The 21,499-nt window shown below is 65.7% G+C and overlaps 1 protein-coding gene across 8 annotated transcripts in view; it reads right to left on the bottom strand.

Moving 5' to 3' along the window:
• The window catches only part of AGAP3 (ArfGAP with GTPase domain, ankyrin repeat and PH domain 3), a 56,229-nt gene that overhangs the window by 9,261 nt on the left and 25,469 nt on the right, over positions 1–21,499 (bottom strand). For 4 of the 8 annotated variants that reach the window (XM_065939457.1, XM_065939458.1, XM_065939460.1 and 1 more), the window contains exons 2-10: positions 16,762–16,820; positions 16,409–16,496; positions 16,118–16,203; positions 15,837–15,978; positions 15,285–15,419; positions 15,029–15,156; positions 13,360–13,518; positions 9,814–9,906; positions 5,495–5,599 (exon numbers count right to left, since the gene is read on the bottom strand). In XM_065939457.1, coding sequence (XP_065795529.1) covers positions 5,495–5,599; positions 9,814–9,906; positions 13,360–13,518; positions 15,029–15,156; positions 15,285–15,419; positions 15,837–15,978; positions 16,118–16,203; positions 16,409–16,496; positions 16,762–16,820 — 995 coding nt within the window. Of the gene's footprint in view, positions 1–5,494; positions 5,600–9,813; positions 9,907–10,085; positions 11,101–13,359; positions 13,519–15,028; positions 15,157–15,284; positions 15,420–15,836; positions 15,979–16,117; positions 16,204–16,408; positions 16,497–16,761; positions 16,821–18,115; positions 19,041–21,499 lie in introns of those variants that run through there. The other 4 variants (XM_065939462.1, XM_065939459.1, XM_065939463.1 and 1 more) reach the window with 4 other exon arrangements.

The raw sequence follows: 21,499 nt of genomic DNA, 5'->3' as shown, positions 1-21,499 counted from the left end.
CTCCAGGGGATCTTCCCAACCCAGGGATCAAACTCAGGTCTCCTGCATGGCAGGCGGATTCTTTACCATCTGACCCACCGGGGAAGCCCTGGTGCCTGATGATAAATATTTGTCCCATAAAGAGAAGCCTTCGATTCTTTCTGCCGTCCTGAGGAACAGTGAGACAAATGCACAGTTCCAGATACCCGTGGACATCCCAGCGGCAGGAAGAGTAATCAGTGCTAATGTCACACATTGCCCACCCAGCCACGCGTCAGGGGTCCCCCAAGCGACAGCTGACATCACGTCTGTATTTCATGCACTGCCTCATGTGAGTGTCCCGACGACCCAGGAGGACGGTGTTACTGTGCCCGCTTTACAGATGGAAAAACAGGTTATCCTCACAACAGATAACCTGCCAAGGTCACAATCAGCAGGTGACAGAGCCAGACCCAAGCCCAGCTGTTCAGGTCCCCAGTGAACCTCCTCTTCAGCCCTGGAGCAAACCAGCCCTGCCTTCATGTCAGCACCGGGAGGGCTAGATATAGACAAGGGGGGAGGGACCCCAAGAGCAGGAGCAGCTGGGTGCTGACCCCATCATGCCTGCTGTCTTCACCTCGCCCCGGGTGGGGGGTGGCACCTGGCGGGAGGTAGGCTGGGGGATGCAGAGTGGAGCCCTGCCCTCCCTCTGGCTTCCCTCTGCTTAAAACCTCGCCCAGCCCGGCCCGGTCTCCCTACTGCTCTGATCTGGGGTGCTACTCCCTCGTCCATGGCCCTGGCGAGTTCCTGGGCGGTCCTTCCCCAGGGGGCAGAAACTAGGCCAGTTTCGCCAACTTAACTCTGGAGGGAATTTCACCAGCTGGACTCGGACGGGCTCCTCTCCTCCGTCATCAGGAGTGCCTCTGGGACATTTTGCATCCAGGGTGCTTCCCTGAGCACCCGGCTCAGCCTGTGTCCTTCCAGGTCCCAGCCCTCTCACTGCACCCACTGAGACACCACTTCCTGTCCCCAGGCGCTCTCCTGCCTTCCCATCTTGCAGCTTCAGGGAAAAGGGACGATGTCCTCTGCTTAAAAGAGCTGACGGGGAGTGCTGGCCAGGGCAGGCTGACCAGGGGCTCCGGGCTGACCCTAACCCTGTGAACAACTGAGATGACCTCGAGGAGAAAGGGGTCACCTGGCCGCAAGGAGCCAAGAGAACGTGGGAGTCTCCGAAGAGGAGAAGGAGTGAGATCGAGGGAGCAGAGAGCCCAGCACCTGCTCCGCTTCTGCCCCCGGCAGGAAGCTATTCCCTGCAGGAATCACTGGGGCCAGCGGGAGGACTACGGGGAGGACAAGGCACCCCGATGCCAGCACACGGACCGACTCCCGGAGGCCTGGCTGGGCCTGTGCGTGCTAACTCGCTTCAGTCATGTCCAGCTCTTTTGCATCCTCACAGACTGTAGCCCCCCAAGCTCCTCTGACCATGGGGATTCTCCAGGCAAGAATACTGGAGTGGGTTGCCAAGCCCTCCTCCAGGGGATCTTCCCAACTCAGGGATTGAACCTGCGTCTCCTGCATTGCATGTGGACACTTTACCGCTGAGCCACCGGGGAAACCCTTCAGAAGGACCACAGGGGCCCCGCCAGCCGGAGAGGAGGCGCGCCCTGCCCTGCAGCTCTGCCCTGCGTCTGTGGCCTCCTGGTGAGGGACAGGGCCGGGTGCCTGGACTCGGGCACACCCGGCTCCCAGGGTGTCTCAGAAGCACAGAACAGCATCGCTGAGACGAGGACGAGGGCAGGCTTCACCACAGGAGGGCCCCCCCGCCCCCCCGCCCCGACCTCCCACCCCTGCTCCGCTGCGCACTGCCAGGGCTCGGACCCCAGCCCGAGCCCTACCCAGTCAACTCCGCCCACCCCCATTCCTGTCACCGCTGGCCCTCTGGCCTTGCCTAGTACCCAGCGTGTACCCCACCGTCCCGGTGGCCCCCGAAGTCCAGGCCCCCATGGCCCTCCGATCGGCTCCACACGCAACGCATCCCGGGTCCCCACGCACGGTCGCATCTCAGCTCGAGATGACTGTCAACAGCTGGCAGGGCCGAAGACACAGCTGCCGTCCCTTTCCCGGGGGCAGGGCTCGGGCTGCTCTAGTTCGCAAGGAGGTCACAGCAGCTGCAACAGTTTCCAGGCCCCGCGACAGCCCTGGGCTCCCCAGGCTGGGACACGGGTCGGGGCGGAGCCGGGGAGAAGCTGACCCCAGGCCAAGAAACCAGAGCCGCTCGGAAGGACTCCGTCTGGGACCAGAGAGCCACACACCAACGGAAGGGGGAAAGCAGGGCTGACCACCCAACAGACAAGCACCCAGCCAGCCGGGGGTGGGGGCGGACCAGCTCCGGGTCCCCCAAGGAGACTGCAGCGGGTGAGCCGGAGAGGCGGCGGCGGACGGGGCGTAGGGAGCGTTTCCCTCCGTCAGCAGAACGGGGGAGCTCCGCGGCGGCTCCGGAGAGCGGTCACCACGGCTGCCTTTATTACCCACCATCAAACAGCAATTTCTTCCCCAGCCTCCTCACTAATTACCCAGCCAGCGTTCTCATCTCGTTTTATTACTGGAATTAACAACGAGTTCAGAGCGTGGAAAGCTATTAAGATGTGTGATTAAGCCACATTCAATTAGTTTCTACAAACAATTTAATTGATGTTGCAGATAGAATTAACAGAAGGTGATTGTGTGAATGGCTCCGCTGGCTGCAAAATGGGGGAGGCTGTGGCGGGCTCTCCTGGGCCCCGGCGAGGACCAGGCGTGAGGCTCGAGACCTGCCCACCAGCCTTTCCTCCACGAGCCCCTCGGGTCCCACCAGCCCGGGTCCCACCAGCCGGACCGGCCTGCCGATCAGGAGGCGAGTCCCCAGCGCCCCTGCCCTCGGGTTTCCTGGGAGGGGGAGCATGTGCCTTCCGGAGTTCCCGGAGGGCCTTCCTCCGCTGGCTTCCTAACAGGAGGGTGCCTCCAAGGGGAGCAGACGGCTCCCAGGGAGAGCGGGTCCCCGCTCGTTGCCGGCAGCTGGGAAGTTTGCTCAGGGTGGAAAGTTTGCTCAGGTTGGAAAACATGGCCAAGGGGGATGGAGGCAGGGAAGCCGGCAACAGGAGCTCAGCGGCCACCGGCGGGGACACCAAGAGATGAGGAGCAGACGGGGCGAAGCAGCCTCCGTCAGGAGGGACCTCGGACCCCGGGGGGCCTGCACGGACACTCTGGACTTGGCCTCACTGGTGCTCTCACTGTTACCACGGTTGTGAACCTGGCTCGGGTCGCCTGGACAAGAAGAGAAGCGTGGACAGGGTTGGGAACCTGCCATCTGCACGGGCCAGGTGCCCGGGGCATCCGGCGTGGGGTGGGGGAGGACGTGCACTCGGAGCCTAGAGGGCGGCGACTGAAGGGCTGAGTGACGGGGAGGCCACGCTCTCAGCCTCTTCACCACGCCCGCGGAGCCGGCGGCCTCTTAGATTCACCTTCGCAGCAAAGCAGGGACAGCCTGGAGCCAGCATCACCACATCCCGGCCAGGCACACTGGCCACACACAGTTCCCAAGTGTGGCAGCCATCCAGCCAGCCTCAATTGCCTTGATGGTACCTCTCCAGGGACCCTCAGGCAGCCTGGAGAGGAGGCACTCCTGGCCTGTGCAGAAAACTCTGGGTGACGCTTACAGTCCAAGTCACGGGGGGGCCAGGTCACTGATGAGCCACTGGCTGGGTGACCGAGGAGTCGACAAAGCCCACCGAGCCTCTGCTCTTCAGGTTGTTAGTGAAGTGAAAGTCACTCAGTCGTGTCCGACCCTTTGTGACCCGCTGGGCTATACGGTCCATGGAATTCCCTAGGCCAGAATACTGGAGCGGGTAGCGTTTCCCTTCTCCAGGGGATCTTCCCAACCCAGGGATCGAACCCAGGTCTCCTGCATTGCAGGCGGATTCTTTACCAGCTGAGCCACCAGGGAAGTTGCATGTGAAAACAGCCACCCCACAGGGTATCTCCCTTCTTCTCTGCCACCAACACCAAACATGACCCCGGGCCCCCTCCTCCCTGTCCCCAGACACCCCTCTTCTAGCCCTGCCTCCTTCCTCTGGGGCTCGGGGCCACCCAGGGGGCACGAATGCCCAGCTAGGGCAGCAGGAAGCAGGGTAGACCGAGGATGCAGCAGAGAGAGAGGGCAGGTGGACCTCACGGGTGGGGAAGAGAGGCCGCAGCCGGGCTCCCAGCCCCGCAGCCGGGAAGCGCCGGGGTAGGAGCTGTAGGCACTGGGGCCGGGAGGTCCAGGCCCTTTCCCTGGGGACACTGCGCTCCTCTTCCTGGTCAGGGGGTGGGGATATGGGGAAGGGAGCGTCCCTGCTTCCTAGGACACCGTGCCCCTCATCAGGGCTCTGTGGGGAGCCTTGCCACCTCTGGACTCAGCAGGACGCATGGACTCGGCAGGACTTACTTGGGGAGGAAAAGCCCAGAGTAGGGGCAAGGATGGTGCCCAGGAACCTCTGTGTTGAAGCCCCGAGGTCGCCAGGCCGAGGCCCCTCATCTAACCAGCCCCCCGAGCTGGTATCTGAGCACTGCTCCCACCCTGTGCAGTGAGAGGCCCCCCGAGCCGAGGGGAAGGGCCGGGTTGACTGAAAGGGCCCACCCCAGGCCTGCGGGCTTTCTTGGGGTCCTGGGTGCTGCCCTCAGCGGGGCTGGGCTACGGCTGGTGCATGGACCCCAGTTCCTTTCGGCTGGGCCCCCTGCAACCCTCGTGCAGACTCAGGGGCGGGCGAGGGGCCCCTCTGAGGCTGGCCCGGGGGCCTCTGGGCCCAGGGTGGGGCCGGCCTGCGTGCTGTGCTCGAGGGGCTTCGCGGGAGAACTCATTAGGCCCGCAGTGGGGTGGTGACAGAGATGGATTCCGGTGACAGCTGTGCGCTGGAGCCACGCAGCGAGGGGAGGGGGGGAGAGTGTGGGAGCCGCCACAGGGCCCCCCGCCCCCGAGTCACCACGCCCCGCCCCCTGCGGACCCCTCTGCCCAGGTCCCACACCCTCACGCACCTCGCGCCAAGGGGGCCTGTTCCGGCCCCAGGCTCCCCTCTGCAGCCCTGGCTTAACGGCCCTCTCGCGGCCCACTGACCCGGGAGCCCAGGGGCACCCCCACCTGGTGTGGGGAGCATTGGCAACACCGTCTTCCCCTCCCAACCCCCCAAACGTGAGCAGCTCCATGTAAACAGGCCCGATCCAGCTCTTAAAACAGCTCCAGTGATGGATGGAGAACCTGACTTGCACACCAGTCCAGCCCCCGGGGCGACCACCCAGGTGGTGGGTTTACTCCAAAGGGCCTAGCCAAGACCCAGAGCTTCCGGGCACCGGGCCTTAGGGTCCATGTGGTCCCCCGAGCCCCCAAAGCGGGGCCCCTTTCCCAAGGGCAGGACTTTCGGAGCTCGGGCGCGCTCTCCTCCGGCCCTGGAGTCCAGCCTCTCCATGTCTGCCTGGTCCCCCACGCCCAGTCCGCCCCAGGTGCAGCAAGCCCCCCACTCACGTGCAGGCTGGGGTGGTAGGTGAGCAGCCCGTTGTCACACAGGGTCACGTACTTCTTCTTCCACTCCTTGTTCAGGGACTTGCCGCTCCGCTTGAGCAGGATGCCCTGGGGACAGAGGCCGCATCAGAGAAGGGAGCCAGGCCCGCGAGTCACAGGGCGTGGGGAGGGTCTCAGCGCCCACGGGCCCCATGGGCCTCCACCCCCATCCTCCCCGGTCACTGTGCGGGCCTGGAGACGCCGTGCGGGACGGAAGCTGAACCAGGGAGGGCTGCCCGGACCAGTCCATCCATGGGACTCAGGGCCGCCTCTCCAGTTACCGTGGACCACTGTTCCATTGGGGGGGGGTGCCCCCGACCCCAGATTGTGGGGCTACATCCACAATAGGAGGCGTGGGTTTGGACGGCTTCGCAGGATCTCCAGGGGTGCGGTGGAACACAGAGACCTCCGGGGGCGCTGGCCTCCTAATCCCCGTGGTAGCCCCAGAGTAGGGCAGACAAGCACCTAAGCGTCCCCAGAATACCCCCTGTCTCCTCAAAGCAGGCAGTGAGGAGTTCCAGCCATCCAGATCAGCAACCAAATCTCCTATGGGAGCGGAGGGGATGCTGGGTGTGGCAGTTAAATGGGCCCCAGGATGGACAAAGCCCCCATGAGGGCCGGGATTTCGGAGTGCTATTCATCAACACCCCCCAGCACCGCAACACACTAGGGGGCGGTGGGGAAAAGCCAACAGAGACCCTGTGGCTGTCGGAGGTGCCGAGAGCGGGCGGGGGGAGGACCCCACCAAGAAGGACCGCCCACAGCCCGGATGGTCTCTGCTGCCCTCCCCTAATGACGACCCACCGCTGGCTCCTGAGACAGCAGCCAGCACAGGGGACCGGCCTGAGGATGAAGCCGGGGTCGGGATGGGACACAGAGAGGCCTGGGCGGCAGGTTCCCCCAGACCAGCATCGCCGCTGTGGGCCCCCTCCCCAAACTCTGGGCGCTGAGAAGAAGCAGTGCTCCCCAGAGATTCCTACGCACCACTCCCGGGGGAGAGCCCCACAGCGGGATGGCCCCGGCTGGGGGTGGGATGGATCAGCACACCAAGTGTCCCCCAGCGTCCCCCCTCCTGGAAGGGGGTCACAAAGGAGGAGCTCAGGGCCTCTCCTTCAGGAGGGGGTGCCCTGCCCTCAGGCAAGCTGGAAATGGGGGTCAGGAGACTCAGTGTGACAGAGAGTGGGGGTAAAACCCCAATTCCAGGGCACCCTCCCCTGCTCAGGCCTCCTACTGGGACGCTCAGTCCTGCAACAGCCACATTAGCAAGCACTGCCTTAGCAAGCAGGTGGCATGGGATTCCCACATCAGGGGCCGGTGGTGGAGGCCTCAGGTCCCGCTTTTCAACAGGTGTTTTAACCCCTTCCTCCCTCATCCTCCGGCTGGAGGAGGCGGGGCCGTCTAAGGACACTGTGGAGACCTGGTCCCCTTCCCTCACAAGCAGCTTCTGAAGACCAGGGGCGTGAACCAAGACCTTCCCTAGACAGCAGGGTGGCTGGAATAGCCGAGAAGGCCGCGGGCTCCGGTCTGGTGGTCCCTGAAAGAGCCCTGCTGACCTGCCTCGGGGGCATGGCACCCATCCCCTCACAGGCCAGGGATGTGGGCACAGCTCAGCCGCTACCTCTCCGCTGACTGTGGACCCGGGTCCCTGAGGACTGGGGGGCCGGCCTCTGGAGGAGGCAGCCCAGGCTCCTCTTGCTGCTGTGGGAGGCGCCCCATGTCCCGCCTCCCTTCCCACCTGCTCCCTGAGCCTCCCAGGAGGTTCCACAGGGCCTCTGTCCCAAACCCCTTCACACTGGGGCTCCCTTCTCTGTCCCTTCACCTTCACCGTGTGCCCTCCTGGTCTGCCCGGCTCACGGTCCCCCCTCACACTGCCTTCTGCCACCCACGAGCTCTTAACATTCCCCAAGTCCCGGAAACTGCCTGGGCCTCCGTCTCGGTTGCGCAGACTCACCTACGGAGCACCTCCAACCCACCCCCCAGCAAGAGATCCGGAGTCAGGATGCCGGAGGCAGCGGAGGAGGGCGGACTAGTTCTGCCCCGAAGTCTCTCCCCTCCTCCACCGGCCCTTCTCCAGACCGTGGGAATGAGGCTCCGGCGCGCGTTAGGCGCGCGTTAGCCGGGGTCGTGGGAGGAGCGCCCGGGCCAGGGGGCGGGGGACGCGCGATCGCGGCTGCAAGGGGGGCTCGGCCCGCGCCCACGCGTCCGCCCGGCCCCCGCCGCTCACCTGCCCCGGGCCGTCCTCTCGGCCCGGCCCTCCCCGCGCCCCGGGGGCGCCGGCTCCCCTCCCCGGGCAGGCCGGCTGCGCACGGCGGCGCAGGAAGCAATCTGGGGCGGAATGTGAGCGGTGCGCGGGGGCGACAGCCCCCAGAGGACCCGTTCCCCGCCGCCTCCCGCCCGGCTCCGCCAGCCGGCTTAATTGCGGAGTCCGGATTGATTGGGAATGCAAATGGCAACTGAAATGCAATCTCCACTCCCAGCAGGAGCAGTGGGAGGGGGAGCGAGGAACCGGGAGAAGCGCGGGACAGGAGGGCTGCGAAAGGGGTGAGCCCCGGTCCGGGGAGGCGGGGAGGGCAGCAAGGCATGGCCACCAGCCCAGGCGAGAGGAGAAAGCGTGCGCGGCGCCCCATCAGACGGTAGGCACGTCCCCAAAGACACCCCCCACCCCCCCACCCCCCGCCGTATGATCCCTGGTGGCTGGCGACAGGTGCGGAGGCTCTGGCTCCTGGCCAGGCCCCTCCTCCTGAGGATCCCTGAGTTTAGGGGGGTCTGGGGTCCTCAAGTGACCTCCCTGACCCCTCCAGGCAGACAGGAGCCTCAGATGCAAGTTCTCGGGGCTTCATCCCCTACTGCACAGACCCTCTTTCCCCTCCCTGTGCAGGATTCAGGGAGCAGATAAATGAGGCCAGACCCCAGCCAGGAAGCGGGGTGCGTCTGGGGCTAGACTGATCTCAAAGTGACGACGGGCGGCTGGGTGGGTGGGTGGGGGAAGTGCTGCATTGGCTGAATGTTTACCTGTGCCTGTGTGTACACTCAGAAAGCAGATGCCACAAAGCAAGGAGTGACGGTCCCCTGCCTGGAGCAGGTCCCCACTGCCTGGCCTGGCAAGAGGCCCTGCGAGGCGGCCTGGGTTGACAGCCCTAGAGACAGGCCATCAACAGGTTTCTGGGCCAGTTCTGCGCCCAGACACACAAGAGAAACAGGGAGGAGACTGCCCGCTGCCATCCTCCCAGTCCATCTCCCCGTCCACCGAGGAGGGTCGCTGCGGGGCATTCCTCAGTGACCCTTCTGGAGCACTGAAGCACACCCAGCGCTCCCCACTCTGTCCTCTGGCCCCCGAGACACTTCCAGCGTTCTCTATTCACCATGGCCCTTCACCGTGGGATCAGAAACCCCCATCCCTAACACGATTCTGGTCACAGAAGCCCCCAGCCTGGATGGCCAGACCTGATTACAGGACCCTGACCAGGCTGACCTCAGGTCCTCTGGCCACACAAGTCTACTCTGCGCTCAAACACGGACATCACGGCTCCCGTAGACACGGGGCATCTCTAAACACCGGCTTCCAGGAAGACGTGTCTGTGCCAAGTGCAGCATCCTGGGGACACAGCAGGCTAACCACCAGGCTGCTGGCCATCCCTGGGGGCACCCGGGCCAGCAGGCTCTCACCTGGTACCTCCTCGCTCCACTGAGTCCAGCTCGGCGGTTCTACAGCCCTGCCCAGCACACCAGCAAGCAACTCTGCCTTCCATCAACGGAGACCCCCCCTCCGTCACTCAACGCCTTTCTCTAGCAAAGACACCCAGGACAGGCGGTGCGGGCGCCCTACCAGGCAGTGACTCCAGACACTGTATCAGGACCAAGTTTCCTCTTTTCGGCTCACCCGGTAAGACTCTGCCGGTGAACCCAGGGTAGGACCAGCCCTTGGTATGCCCTCTCAACCCATACTCCTCAGGGTGCTCTTTTGTGAATTCTCTCCCTTTTGGGGGAGGGAAGAGGGGAGACCAAGTCCTCCTGCAGGGCCGGGCACCTCCAGAATCACCACCACCAATGCAGAGCCGCAGAGGGTGGCGGGCGGCTCTCTGCTGCCCCCAGGTGGTGATGAGGGTGAACAGGCAGGGCCAGGCCCGGTGAGCGTTCCGACCATCCCTGCCAGGGGTGTTTAACAGCTCAGGCCTGGCAGGGGCCGGGGGTGCTGGCCTCTCCCATCTTCCAGAACCATCCTCCAGCATTGCCGGGGCCTCCCCTCCGCTCCTCTCCAGCCCCGGGGGAAAGGGAGCACTGACCTGTTTGATGGGGATGGCCCGGCCGCTCCCGATGCTGTCCACCTTGCACTCGGCGGCCTTCTTCTCCCGGTCCAAGTCGGCACCCTTTCGAGACTGGAAGAGAAGAGAAAGGGCGTGTCAGAGGGACCCCAGGATCTGCGGGGGTTCAGCTGCCCGCCTGGAATCCCCAGCTAGCACCCCACCCTCCCCGAATCCCTCCCCCACCCTGGACAGGCCCTAGCAGCCAGGCAGGGCCGGGCTGAGGTGGGGGGTGGGGGGCACGGCGGGACTGGGAAGGAACGGAGACCACGAGTATTCCAACGGGTGTTTATTCTTACACACGGCACCATACAGAGCAGCACAGGTCATCACTGGGCCGGGCCCGCCCCTTACAAAAGAGCGAGGACACGAGATACCAAGGGCGTGAGGAGCGCGCAGCCCAGGGGGGGCCGGAGGGAGGCTGGGGCCTAAGAGAAGGGAAGGGGCCCGGAGAGGAGAGGTGAGGTGGACGGTGGAGGCTGCGGGCTGGCCGGGAGCAGCACGGGGCACGACCACCGGGGCGGGGGGAGAGCAAAGTCCAGAAGTGAGAGCCGGCCGCGGCCCGTCCGCGGGCACAGACACACCACACGCGGCGGCACGGCGTGCCGAGCTCAGAGGCCGCGAGGCCCGAGGGCGCACAGTGGATGGAGAGAGAGAGGAGACGGGCCGGAGGAGGCCCTGCGCCCCTACCGGGGCTCCTGGGGCAGAGCCCGGCCCGATGCGGATCCTAGGAAACGGGGTGTGGGGGGGCCAAGAGAGGGGAAGGCAAGCGCGGCGAGGAGGAGGAGGAGGAGGAGGCGGCGGCGGCGTCCAGCGGAGCAGGAACAGCAGAGAAGTCCATGCAGGAAGGAGCAGAGGAGGGGAGGGGCGGGGAACACCCCCGGGAGCAGCTGGGCCGCCGGCCGGCCGGGCGCTGGACGCCCCGGCCTCTGGGCCTCGTCGCTGGCCGGCGCGCCGGGCGGGGACAGGGGCCGAGCTCCCTTCTTCTCCATGCGGCGAGAGCCTGGCGCCGTGCGTTCCGCCGGGCTGGCCGCGCGCTCCGGCGGCTCCTAGCCTTGCCTGGGGGTGTGGGGGTTAGTTACAAAGGTTCCTGTGGGTCTCTGGAGTGGGGAGCACGGCGGCCGCTTCTCATCTGAGAGCAGTCCCAGGGCCCGGCCCCGCAACGGGGACAATGTCCAGAGGTGCTGTGTGTCACCACCTGGTCTTCTAATTTGGAAGGAGTTGGAAAGGCCTTTTTGTTGATGAAAAGTTGGAAACAGTGGCACATATCTGCAAATATCGAAAGAATAGAGATTTTTGGCAAGTTATACTCGAGCCGCGCACACGGTGGGTCAGCAGGTGACGAGGGCAGAGAACCTGGGTGCCCGGGGAGGAGAGGCGGCTGAAGAGGAGGAGGAGGAGAGAGGCTGCAGGCCGGCGGTCCATCAGGGTGCAGGGAAGGGGGTGCACTGCGCTCCGGGCCCCACGTCCCTCCCCCAGCTCCTCCGGGCTGCCGGGGAGCAGGCCCCGGGGGCCGCAGCCAGGCCAGCAGGGAGAGCCGGGCTATTCACTGCCCACGGACAGCTCTGCTATCAGTGCCTGCCCTCCGGGGGCCTCTCCTGGGCACTGTGGCCTCTGCCCGTTGCACCCCCAGATGGAAGAGCCGATCGTGGGGAGTGGGCTTCACATGAGGCCTGTCCCAGCCAGGGTGGCCAGCAGAGAGCCCCCCCGCAACCACCTGAGGGCCCCTGGGAGCCCAGAGGGTGGGGGGTGTGGGGTGGGCACCCCACTTGGGACGGAGAACCAGGGCGAAAGGAGCGACAAAAACAAGGACATGAAGTCACAGGGGAGAGACCAGGGGGACGTCAGAGGCACATCCGGCAGGAAAGTCATGGGGGTGGGACAGGGGCAGGCATGGCTCTGCCGGAGGATGGCAAGAGGGGGGCACCCCCCACCCTCCCATCCCAGCAGCGACGATGAGAAGGGGAGGTCCCGAGAGGCACCTCGAGAGACCCAGGCGCATCTGGAGGCTCCCTCAAGGACAATGGCGCAAGTGAGGTCACCATGGAAACGATGGAGAGAAAAAAAAAAAAAAAAAAATCAGATCGCCACAGTGAAGATGGAGAGAATGAAAGAGGCCTCGAGGGGCGGCTGTGCCGTGGAGGACGGGCGCGGCGAGGGGGCAACGTGAAGGTAGCGCGGAGGAGCAGGCGGCGGGGAGCACGGAGGCGCCGGGCGGGCAGCGGAGGAAGGTGGGAGGGGAGAGGCGGGGGGAGAGGAGCAGGTGGGCAGGACGTCAGCGAGCGGGCACCGCGGGTACAGAGGGCTGTCACTGCAGACCCAGGCGCCCACGGGCCCCACGGCGGCCGCAAGGGGGTTAACGCACAAGCAGGCAGCCTGGGGTGCTGTGTGTGTCTCAGCAGGCGTAAACAGAGATGAGAAGCTGTGAGCCCAGGCAGGGTTGGGGCTGGGGGTGGCGGGTGACGCACGGCAGAGGTCAGTGGGATGGAGGGCATGGGGCAGGGCCGCAGGGGACAGGCAGGCAGACGAGGCAGAAGCACGCACAGCGAGGATGCAGGGGCAAGGCCTGGGGAGCACTGGCTCTGTCTGAGCTGGGTTCCTGAGGGCCTGGCCGGGGCCTGACCCTGGCCAGGCGCCGGACTAACCGACCGACACCTGAGGCCCGACGCTCGGAGAGCGGGATGAGGAGTGACGCGGAGAGATAGGGCGATCTCCCCGTGCGGGTCCGCCCGGGGCGGCGCGCCCACCTCGTTGGGCCCACGACTCCCAGGAGGGTCCAGCCAAGCCCCGCCACTGGACAGTATGTCTGCAGGCCAGACGCAGGCTTGGTCCCCCGAGAGGTGACGTATAGGGCCCTAGCGGCAGGAGGCTCATGGGACCCTGGGCAGGGGGTCTGCACGGAGGGGCTGAAAGCAGAGCCTGTGGTGGGCGGCTGGGGGGTGGGAAACCGAGGCAGGACTCAGGAGACACAGGGGCCTGGGGAAAGACGTCTGGGCCTTCTGTCGGGCCGACGGCAGCAGCGGCAGGGAGGTGGTGGGGGGAGCGAGGTGGAATGCAAAGAACAGGGGTGGGTGGGTGGCGGGTGCAGGTGGACTGGGAGGCCTGGACCTGCTCCGGTTCTGCCATCTACTGCTTCCTGCGACCTCGGGCCAGCCACCTGGGGCCTGGATCCACAAGGGTGGGATCCAGGATGTCTCAGAGCTAAGAGAACAGACGGGTCCAAAGAGCCCTGCAGCTGGCCAGGACAGCCCTAAGGGGCTGGGAGGAGGGTCTCTGTGTGGCTGCACTGAGGGGCGGCCCCACGGGCTTGCAGGAGGATCACAGTCTGGGTGCTGATGGAAGGTGGGAGGGGGTGCCTGCACGGAGCCCACGGAGGATCACAGTCTGGGTGCAGATGGGGGGCGCCTGCACGGAGCTGCCCCTGGGAGCGGCGCGTGTCTGTGCAGATGCAGAGAGGGCAGGTGCAGCGTCCTGGAGGCTGGGGGCTCAGCCCTGCCTGGTCGGTGGCAGGGGGGGGCGGGCACGTACCGTGAAGATGTTGGAGCGCCGCTTGGACTGCTTGCGGATGGGTGTGGGGGTGGAGGAGGCAGCGATGGTCTCCACGCGCAGCTCCCGCTGGCTGATGCTGGGCGTGGAGGGGACTGAGGCCGAGTAGTCGCTGAAGGCGCTGCTGCCGCCATTCGTGGCCTGAGAACAGAGAGGGCTCTCAGGGCGGCCGGCCCGGGGGGCCTGGGGCTTGCGGGGCAGAGCAAGGGGGCCGCCGGTTCCCATGGAGGCTAACCAAGGAGGTGGGCAGCAAAGGCCTGGAGGCCTGCGGGACGCCACGGTCACCGCCCTGGGCTGCCCACCCTCCACCCCCTGCCTAGGGCCCCTAGCTGAATCAGAGGCAGAGGGCTAGAGTCAAGGGCAGGGGCTGGGAGAGAACAAGACTGCGGCGTCTTGGCTCACAGCTGGGCGTGACACCGGGTGACAGGTCACCCTGGATGAGCTCCCCAGGCCTGCGACAAAGAGCCGAGGCCGCGGGAAGCGGGGTGGGGCTCAGGGGGAGGGTGAGGCTGGCTTCCAGGCCCTGTGTGTGACAGGGCGTGAGATACGGGGAGGAGGAGGGCTGGGCAGGGAGCGAACAGCGACTAAGGCTGCTAACCGGAGGACACACACCCACAGTGGTGCTCGCTGGTGGCGGCTCCGGGAGCAACGGGCGGCATGACAAGGCCACCCCCGACGGCCCACCGGACGGTCACTAGGTAGAGGACGCGCCCTGCCCCAGCAGCCTGCTCCGGGCCCAGGCCAACACCTGCGCTGCCGGCCCTGTCCCGGCGGGCAGGGCCCCTGCGCCCCGCTGACTCTGCTGCAAGGCCGAGGGGCTCAGGGACGGCGGAGACGCCTGCGTACGGCTCTCACTTTCCTACAGGGGAGCCCTGAGACCTTCTGCAGCTGTAGTGGGAGGGGGTCCCTGGAAAAGCCCACCAGGCCGTCAGGACGCTGGGGGCCAGGAGGCCTTTGCAACAACAACGGCCCTTGGCGGAAGTAGAGGAGCAGCGTGGACTTGACCGCTCAGCAGGCACGCCCGTGCTGACCCAGGGCTCTCCGCAGAGCGGGAGGCTGAGTCCGGGAACACAATTACCGGAAGGCCTGGGACGAACGTCAAGGGCCCAGAACTGACCAGGCAGTAGGCCCCGGCAGCGGGCAGGTGTCCAAGGGGTTATCTGGGAGGGACACGGCAGGACCCAGCTCAGGCACTCCCCCACGGACCCCACGCGGCACAAAGGCCACTGGTCCTTGTGGGGTAAGTGCTGCCCTTCTAAATTCAAACCCGGGGGCCAGGGCGGGCGGGTGAGGAGCGGGCGGGTCTCCAGGGACTCCTCTGGAGGTGCATACTGAGTCCGCGCTAACCCTGGCTGACCAGAGCAAATGCTTAGGCGGCGGCGGCTGCTGCTGCAGGGTGAGACATGTGGAGCAGCGAGGGGAGCTGGGAGTGGGAGGGCAGGGACCGCGGGGCACAGGTGGCAGAGCCAGGCCAGGCCAGGCCAGGCCAGGCGTGCAGGCTAAGGGGACCCGAGCCAGTGCTTTCAAACCATCCGCAAGGCAGGAGAGCAGACGCGGTGGGGACAGGCAGGCAGACAGACGGAATGGAGAGGCAGGGCCGCGCGGGGTGGGACGGGCGTGCGGCGGGGGGAGTGCGGGGGGCTGGCCGCACCTGGTTGACGTGTACGGCTGGGATGGAGGCGGCGGACACGGCCGAGTGGCTGGGGGAGTTGGGCAGTGACTTGCAGGGCCCGATGGCCAGCTGCTGCTTCTTCCGCAAGGCCACTACCTTCTGGGCCACTGCAGGGGACAGCAGAGTCAATGACCCCTCTGGGGAGGCGGGGGAACCCCCGCTTAGAGCCGACTCCCTCCTCCCCAGAGCCTGCCTGACCCCCCTCCGGGGGAGCGCCTGGCACCCGCCGAGTTACCGTCCTGGAAGACGCGCTCCACGTTGAGCCCGTAGGTGGCACACGTCTCGTAGTAGGTGCACCGCTTCAAGTCTGTGGACAGCTTGCGGGCCCTGCTGTCGTCGATGACCCGCGGGTTCGCGGCACTGATGGCGTCTGTCGGAGACGGAGGGGGGGATCGGGGGCTGACTCAGCCGGCTGACGAGCTGGGCGCTGGGCCGTTTGGTTGGAGGGTGGGATGGGCGAAGAGCCCAGGTGGCAGACGCCACGGAGCACGAGAATACGGGGGTCTGGGCCTCGTTCCAGCTCTGCCGCTGACTCACTGAGTAGGAATGAGCCAGCCCCTCTGGGTGTCCATCTCAGAGTGCTGCGGGACACGGCCATCACGTGGATGGCAGGGTCACAGCCGGGGCGGACCCAGTGTGTAGGGGGCAGAGAGGAGGTGCCTGCTCGGGGTGGGGGTGCGGGGCTGGTGCACCGGGAGGGCGGGGGGGGTAGGGGGCCAGGCTTTCTCACGCCGGCCCGCCGGGGACCCACAGCCACCGCGCCGCCCCAGCGAGCAGGCCCGCTCACCCTGTGTGCCCACCAGCACCATGGGCACCTCGCTGGTGTTGCGGAAGCTGCAGAGGCGCAGGAAGTAGTTGTACACTGTCTGGAAGCTGATCTCATCCTCCAGGCTGAACACAAACACCACTGCGTCCACCCAGGCGGCAAACTGGGGGAGGGGGGACGGAGCAGAATTACCACCCTCACCTGGGCACAGGCGAACTCTGCCACTGCCGCCCTGCGTGTGATCTTGCCGGGGTCCCAGCTGGGAACCTCGAAAAGCAGGGGGCGCCACGGGCCAGGGCTACCTGGAGCTCAGGGGGGCCTCCTTCATCTCGGATCAGCAGCAGGTAACTCTGGCCATCCACCACAATCTCCTTCTTAAACCGACCCCCTAGGACAAAGCACGCGGTCAGGCCCCAAGCCGCAAGAGCAAGCCCACGGCGGGGGTGGGGGGTGGCCACACAAAGAAGGGACCCACAACTTCCCACAGAGAAGACAGGAGGATGGAGAGAGACACGGGGCACAGACAATGGGAAACAGGGACGGGGCGGGCAGAGCGCAGGTGCAGGGCCTGAGGCCGGCCCGTTAACGCTCACCTTCAGGGGACTCCTCCTGGACATAGGTCCCCGTCAGATAGCGGTGCACCAGGGCCGACTTCCCACTAGACAGGTTCCCTACAATGCCCTGCGGGAGAGGAAGGAGCAGTGTCAGAGGGCAGGACGGACAGACACTGGACGGCAGGACAGGCTGATCCACTCGGGAGGAGACGGCCCAGCACCGAGGACGGGAAAGCCAAGAGAAACCAGGAAGAGACGGGCGCGGGGCGAGGCCGAGCCTGGAGACAGAGGAGACTGGAAGCCGGGGTGGTCGGGGGTAGTCACGCCAGTCCACCGCTCCAGCCCGCACCCCCAGCCCAGGGCTGCCTGTGCCTCCCACGGGCCTCACTCACCACTTTAAGCTCCGGCACCGAGCGGCTCAGGGTCCACTCCTGGCTGTTCACAAAGGAGTCTGCAGGAGAGAAGGCCACCCATCAGGGCTGGGATGGCACATGCCCCTTTGCTATCCACCACTGGCTGGCTGCCTCCGCGACCTGGCCCCTTTGCGAGGCCAGAGCCAGAAAACACCCTCACGCCCTAGTTCCCTGTGCACACTCAAGCTCCTCCAGGGGAATCTTCCCCACCCAGGGATTGAACTCGTGTCTCTTACATCTTCTACACTGGCAGGTGGGCGCTTTACCACTAGCGCCACCTGGAGGCCCCTAGCTCCCTAGAGAGCAGCAAGAATGCTCTCTGTGAATTGAACAGAGGGGTGACAGCCCTCAGTTCTCCCGCCTGGGAGGACAAGATCCCTTCTCTTACTGCTCTCTTACAAGCTACTACCTTGAGTCACTCCAGGCCGACGCCCCCGCCTGGTGAGAGGCCGCTCCAGTGGGTCTCCGCCAGGCCCGAGCTGGGCTGGGGGCCCGCCTCCGCAGCCAGTAGGAACAGCTCACCCTGCAGGGTGGGGCCACCCACTGCATTCCTGGTGAGCAAAGAGGGCGGAGCCCTTCACCTGGCCATGTTTGGTGAGAGGCGGGTACAGCAGGGAGCCGACTGCCCCGCCCAACCGGCCCTCCTCCCCAGGCTCCTCCTTTCTTTCCCAGAGATCCGCCTCCAGCGCTCCTCCTATCCAGTCCATCCCCAGCTCCTGCCTCACCCGGGCGCTACCCAGAGCCCCTGCCAGGGCCAGCCCCTCTCCTTGAGCCTCTAGGTTGGCACGGACATCCTGGGGCCAGCTCCAGGCAGCTCCGCAGGGACCAGGCTCTGGGGGGCGGGGCTCACGCCCCCCCCACCCCCCAGGCTGCCTCCAAGAGTAGTTAACGACGCGGGTCCAGTCCCTAAACTCATCTGCAAAAGCAGCTTAGAGCCTCACCTGGGAGCTAGAGCAGCTGCTGATCTCGTCCTCCCCGCCCTCCAGAGCCGGCCCGGCTCCGAGTGAGTCTCATCCCTCCCGGGGCCCCTTCCTGGGTCTCCAAAAGTGAGAAAGAAAGGGGCCCTTCCGTTCGGCTCTCATTCCTCTTCACTAGGGCCACGCGAGGGAGGCCCTCCCGGGACCCACCAGGAAGCCCGCCTCTGCCACGGCCTTCAGACCCAACAGCGACCCCAGACCTTGCCGGGCGCTGATCCACTCGGTCGAGCCCCGTCTGGCGGACCCCCCACGGCCCCCGCCTTCACGGCACGCCCACCTCTCCCGGTAGGTGTCCGGTTTGTTTCACACCCGCCCTCAAGCCCGGACTCCAACCAGGCCCAGACGCTCCCCCTTACCGCTCGGCGCGCCCAGGAGTCCGGGGGCCGCGGCCGCCCGGCGGCTCCACAGCGGCTCGGACGGCGCGGGCGCGGGCGCGGGCGCGGGCTCCCTCCGGCGGAAGCGGCTGGTGAGCAGCCTCCAGAGGCCAGCGGCGGTGCGGGGGCGGCCGGGTTCGGGCGCGGCGCGCGGGGCCTCGGTGCCCAACAGCAGGTCGCGGCGGCTGGGGAAGGCGCCCAGGGAGCTGGCGTCGCCGTCGCTGCGGGTGCGCGCGCGGGGCAGCAGCCCGGACTCGGCGCGCCGGATCTCCTGGCCGCGACGCAGGCGGAAGCTGAAGCTCTTCCTCAGCGCCGACAGGCCGCGCCGGGAGCTCGGGGCGCTGCGCCCGCCGCCGCCGCCGCGCAGCACCTGCCAGCGCTGGCTGCTCCAGAGCGAGGCGCCCCGTAGGAAGCCAGAGCTGCCCGCGCGACCCAGTCCCGCGCCCGCGGCCTCGGCCTCGGCCGCCAGCTCCAAGCGGTTCACCTCCAGGAACGTCATGCTGGTGGGCCGCGGCGCCTGGGCGGCCCGGGGCCGGCTGCGGCGAGCCGGCGCGGGGCTGGACGCGGGGCTTGGCGCGGGGCTCGGCGCGGGCCCGGGAGCCGACGCGCGGCCGTCGGGGGTACCGCGGCGGCCAAGGCGCGGGCGCAGGAGTCCGAGCAGCAGGCTGCGGGCGCCGGCGGGGGTCGGCGGCGGCCCCGGGCCGCCAGAGCACACGCTCCGCGGCCGCGCCGGCTGCTCGCGCGCAGCGAACAGGGCGGCCTGCAGGGCGGAGGCGGCGCGGCCGGCCGGGGCGCCGTGCAGGTCCAGCGAGTCGCAGACGCTGAGGGCGCGGCGGCAGGCGGCGGGCCGCTCCCGGCTGCAGCTGTCCGCCGGGGGCCAGCCCCGCTCCATACTCAGGGCCCGCGGGCAAGGGCCAGGCCCATGGCGAGGGGCGCGGGGCTGGGCCCGGGCCGGGGCCGCGGCCGGGGCGCACGGACCTCCGGCCTCTGGGCACCTGGTGTCGGCCGACTGAGCCTCTCAACGCCTCCACCTCGCACGCCGGCAAGCCCAGACCTGGAGAGGCCGGGAGCCAGCCCAGCACCGAGAGAGGCGGCAAGCCTGGCCTGGAACACCAGGGAACGGCGGCGGCGGCCCCCGAGCCCTCAGAAAACAGGAAATTCCAGCCCAGGGCTCCTCCTCAGTTGGGGCAGGTAGGAGAGGAGCTGTCATTAAGAGCAGGCCAAATAAATAACAGTTCTGGCCATACCATGCGCTGGGCTCGGTCTTGGAGAGAAGCGGGCCATTCGCTCTTTTCTCCAGGGAAGAACCAGGAGATGATCCACCAGGGTAGGAGCTGGTAAAAGCCTAAATTATGAGTCAGGAGTTACACTGAGGGCTTCTTATCTGGAAAACACGGAGCCTAAACGAGGTGATCCTGTGTTAGCTCCTGGCTCAGTCTGAGGTTGGGAAACTCGCAAGTCCGAGTTGCTGGTTGTTTCAGTCAGCTCTTCTGTTAATGACCGAGGCTGGCTTCTTCCTTGAAGACTATAAAATCACCTGGACTAGGATAAGTGCTGTCCTGCCCAAGGGACAGAAGATAACCTTGGGACCTGAACCGTATCGTTCCGGACGAGTGACTCACTTCTGAGCCCCTGAAGTCTCCTGCCTCCTCCAGCTTGCTGGTCCCCCTCCTCCTGTCCAGAGGCCGTGCAGAGGTGAAGCTGCAGAGGGCAGACCTCGTGGGAGGCTGACTCCAAGCACCGATGCCCTTCGTGGGCTGCCCCAGGCACTCGTTAAATGCAGGGCTTCCTGCAGGACGGGGCAGACGGCAGGTCTTGCTGTGCTGTGCCCTCCACTAACCATTTAGGCGTCAGTCCTCTCCGGGGTCCTGGAGATGGGCCAGTTTAGCAGAATCCACAAGGACCACAAGCAGATCAGGACAAACCAGTTTAGGTAGTGGCAAGGTTGAGGGGGCTTGCGTTTCCCTCTGAAGACATAATACTCCCAGGTCTGCTCCAGCCCCAGTCCAACCCAACTCCCAACATATCTGTCCCTCTCAGCTTTAGAATTCCACGGTCCTGGTCAGAAGCAAAGTACAAGATAAAAGTGGCACATTCCAGAGGGGGCTGGGGTGGGGGAATGCCGGAGGAAGGCAGGGCCTCCATCCTGGGTGCTCCCGCAGAACCTCGAGCTGGAAACTTCCAAGTCCCGGGCTGGATCTCCAGGGCCCCAGGGGGTGATTCTGTATTTTCCTGGGACTGGTTATTAATGGTGATGAGGATGGCGCCTTGCTCTCTGGGGCACATTTCCCCCACATAATAGTCGGTTCTGCACAAGAGCCCTTCCCAGGATCCTTCAGGCGTGGAGACAAGAATGCAACCCAGGAATCCTGACTCATGTTCCCAAGTTTAAGCCTCACACACCGAACTTCCCTATCTTTGTTCATATCAGTCTGTCTCACGCACACGTATGGGATGGCCCCTCCCCCACAGAATACGGCAGCTCACTCCAAACCCTCTCCCCGAGCCAATGAAATGCACGCACGGGACAGCAGCTATCAGAGGCAAGTGGGCACTAAAGAGGGACAGGGGAAAAGGTGCCCAACGGGGGGATGAGCTGCTTTAGAACCCAGCTGGCTACTCTCAGGCGGAGAGGGGCAGGATGGAATAGAGAGTAAAAGGCCCCCACTTACAGACACACACACAGACACACACACACAGAGACACACACAGAGACACAGGCACACACACAGGCACACGCACACACACAGACACAGACACACACACACAGAGACACAGACACACACACAGACACATACAGAGACACAGACACAGAGACAGGCTCCAGGAAGGCAGGCAGCCGTACCCAGTCCAGAAGGTGAAAGAACACCGTCCATTCTCAGAGGACACACTAGCTCTGGGCTCCCACTGCACCTGCGGTCCAGGCAAAACACTGAGCCTGGGGCTTCCCTGCTGGCTCAGTGGTAAAGAATCCGCCTGCCAAAGCAGGAGACATGGGTTCAATCCCTAACCCGGGAAGATCCCACATGCCTTGGAGCAACTAAGCCCCTGCACCTCAGCTACTGAGCCTGTGCCCCAGAGCCCGGGGGCCACAACTACTGAGCCCCAAGTGCTCCAACTCTGGAAGCCGGTGTGCCCTAGAGCCCATGCTCTGCAACAAGAGGGGCCCACACATCCCCGCTAGAGAGAAGCCCTGCTCCCCACAAGTAGAGAAAAGCCGGCACAGCAATGAAGACTCAGCAGAGCCTTAAAGAATTAAACCTGGCACTGCTTCCTCTTCCTCGTCTGGCTGACTCCTTCCTACTTCTTCCCAGAAACCTTTCCTGACTCGGGGAGACTAGACAGAGAAGGCCACTAGCCTGCACA

The sequence above is a fragment of the Muntiacus reevesi genome, chromosome 6, assembly GCF_963930625.1.
Source record: "Muntiacus reevesi chromosome 6, mMunRee1.1, whole genome shotgun sequence".
Lineage (NCBI taxonomy): Eukaryota > Metazoa > Chordata > Mammalia > Artiodactyla > Cervidae > Muntiacus > Muntiacus reevesi.
The sequence above is the reverse complement of the archived record's forward strand: the minus strand, read 5'-3'. Positions and strand labels throughout refer to the sequence as shown.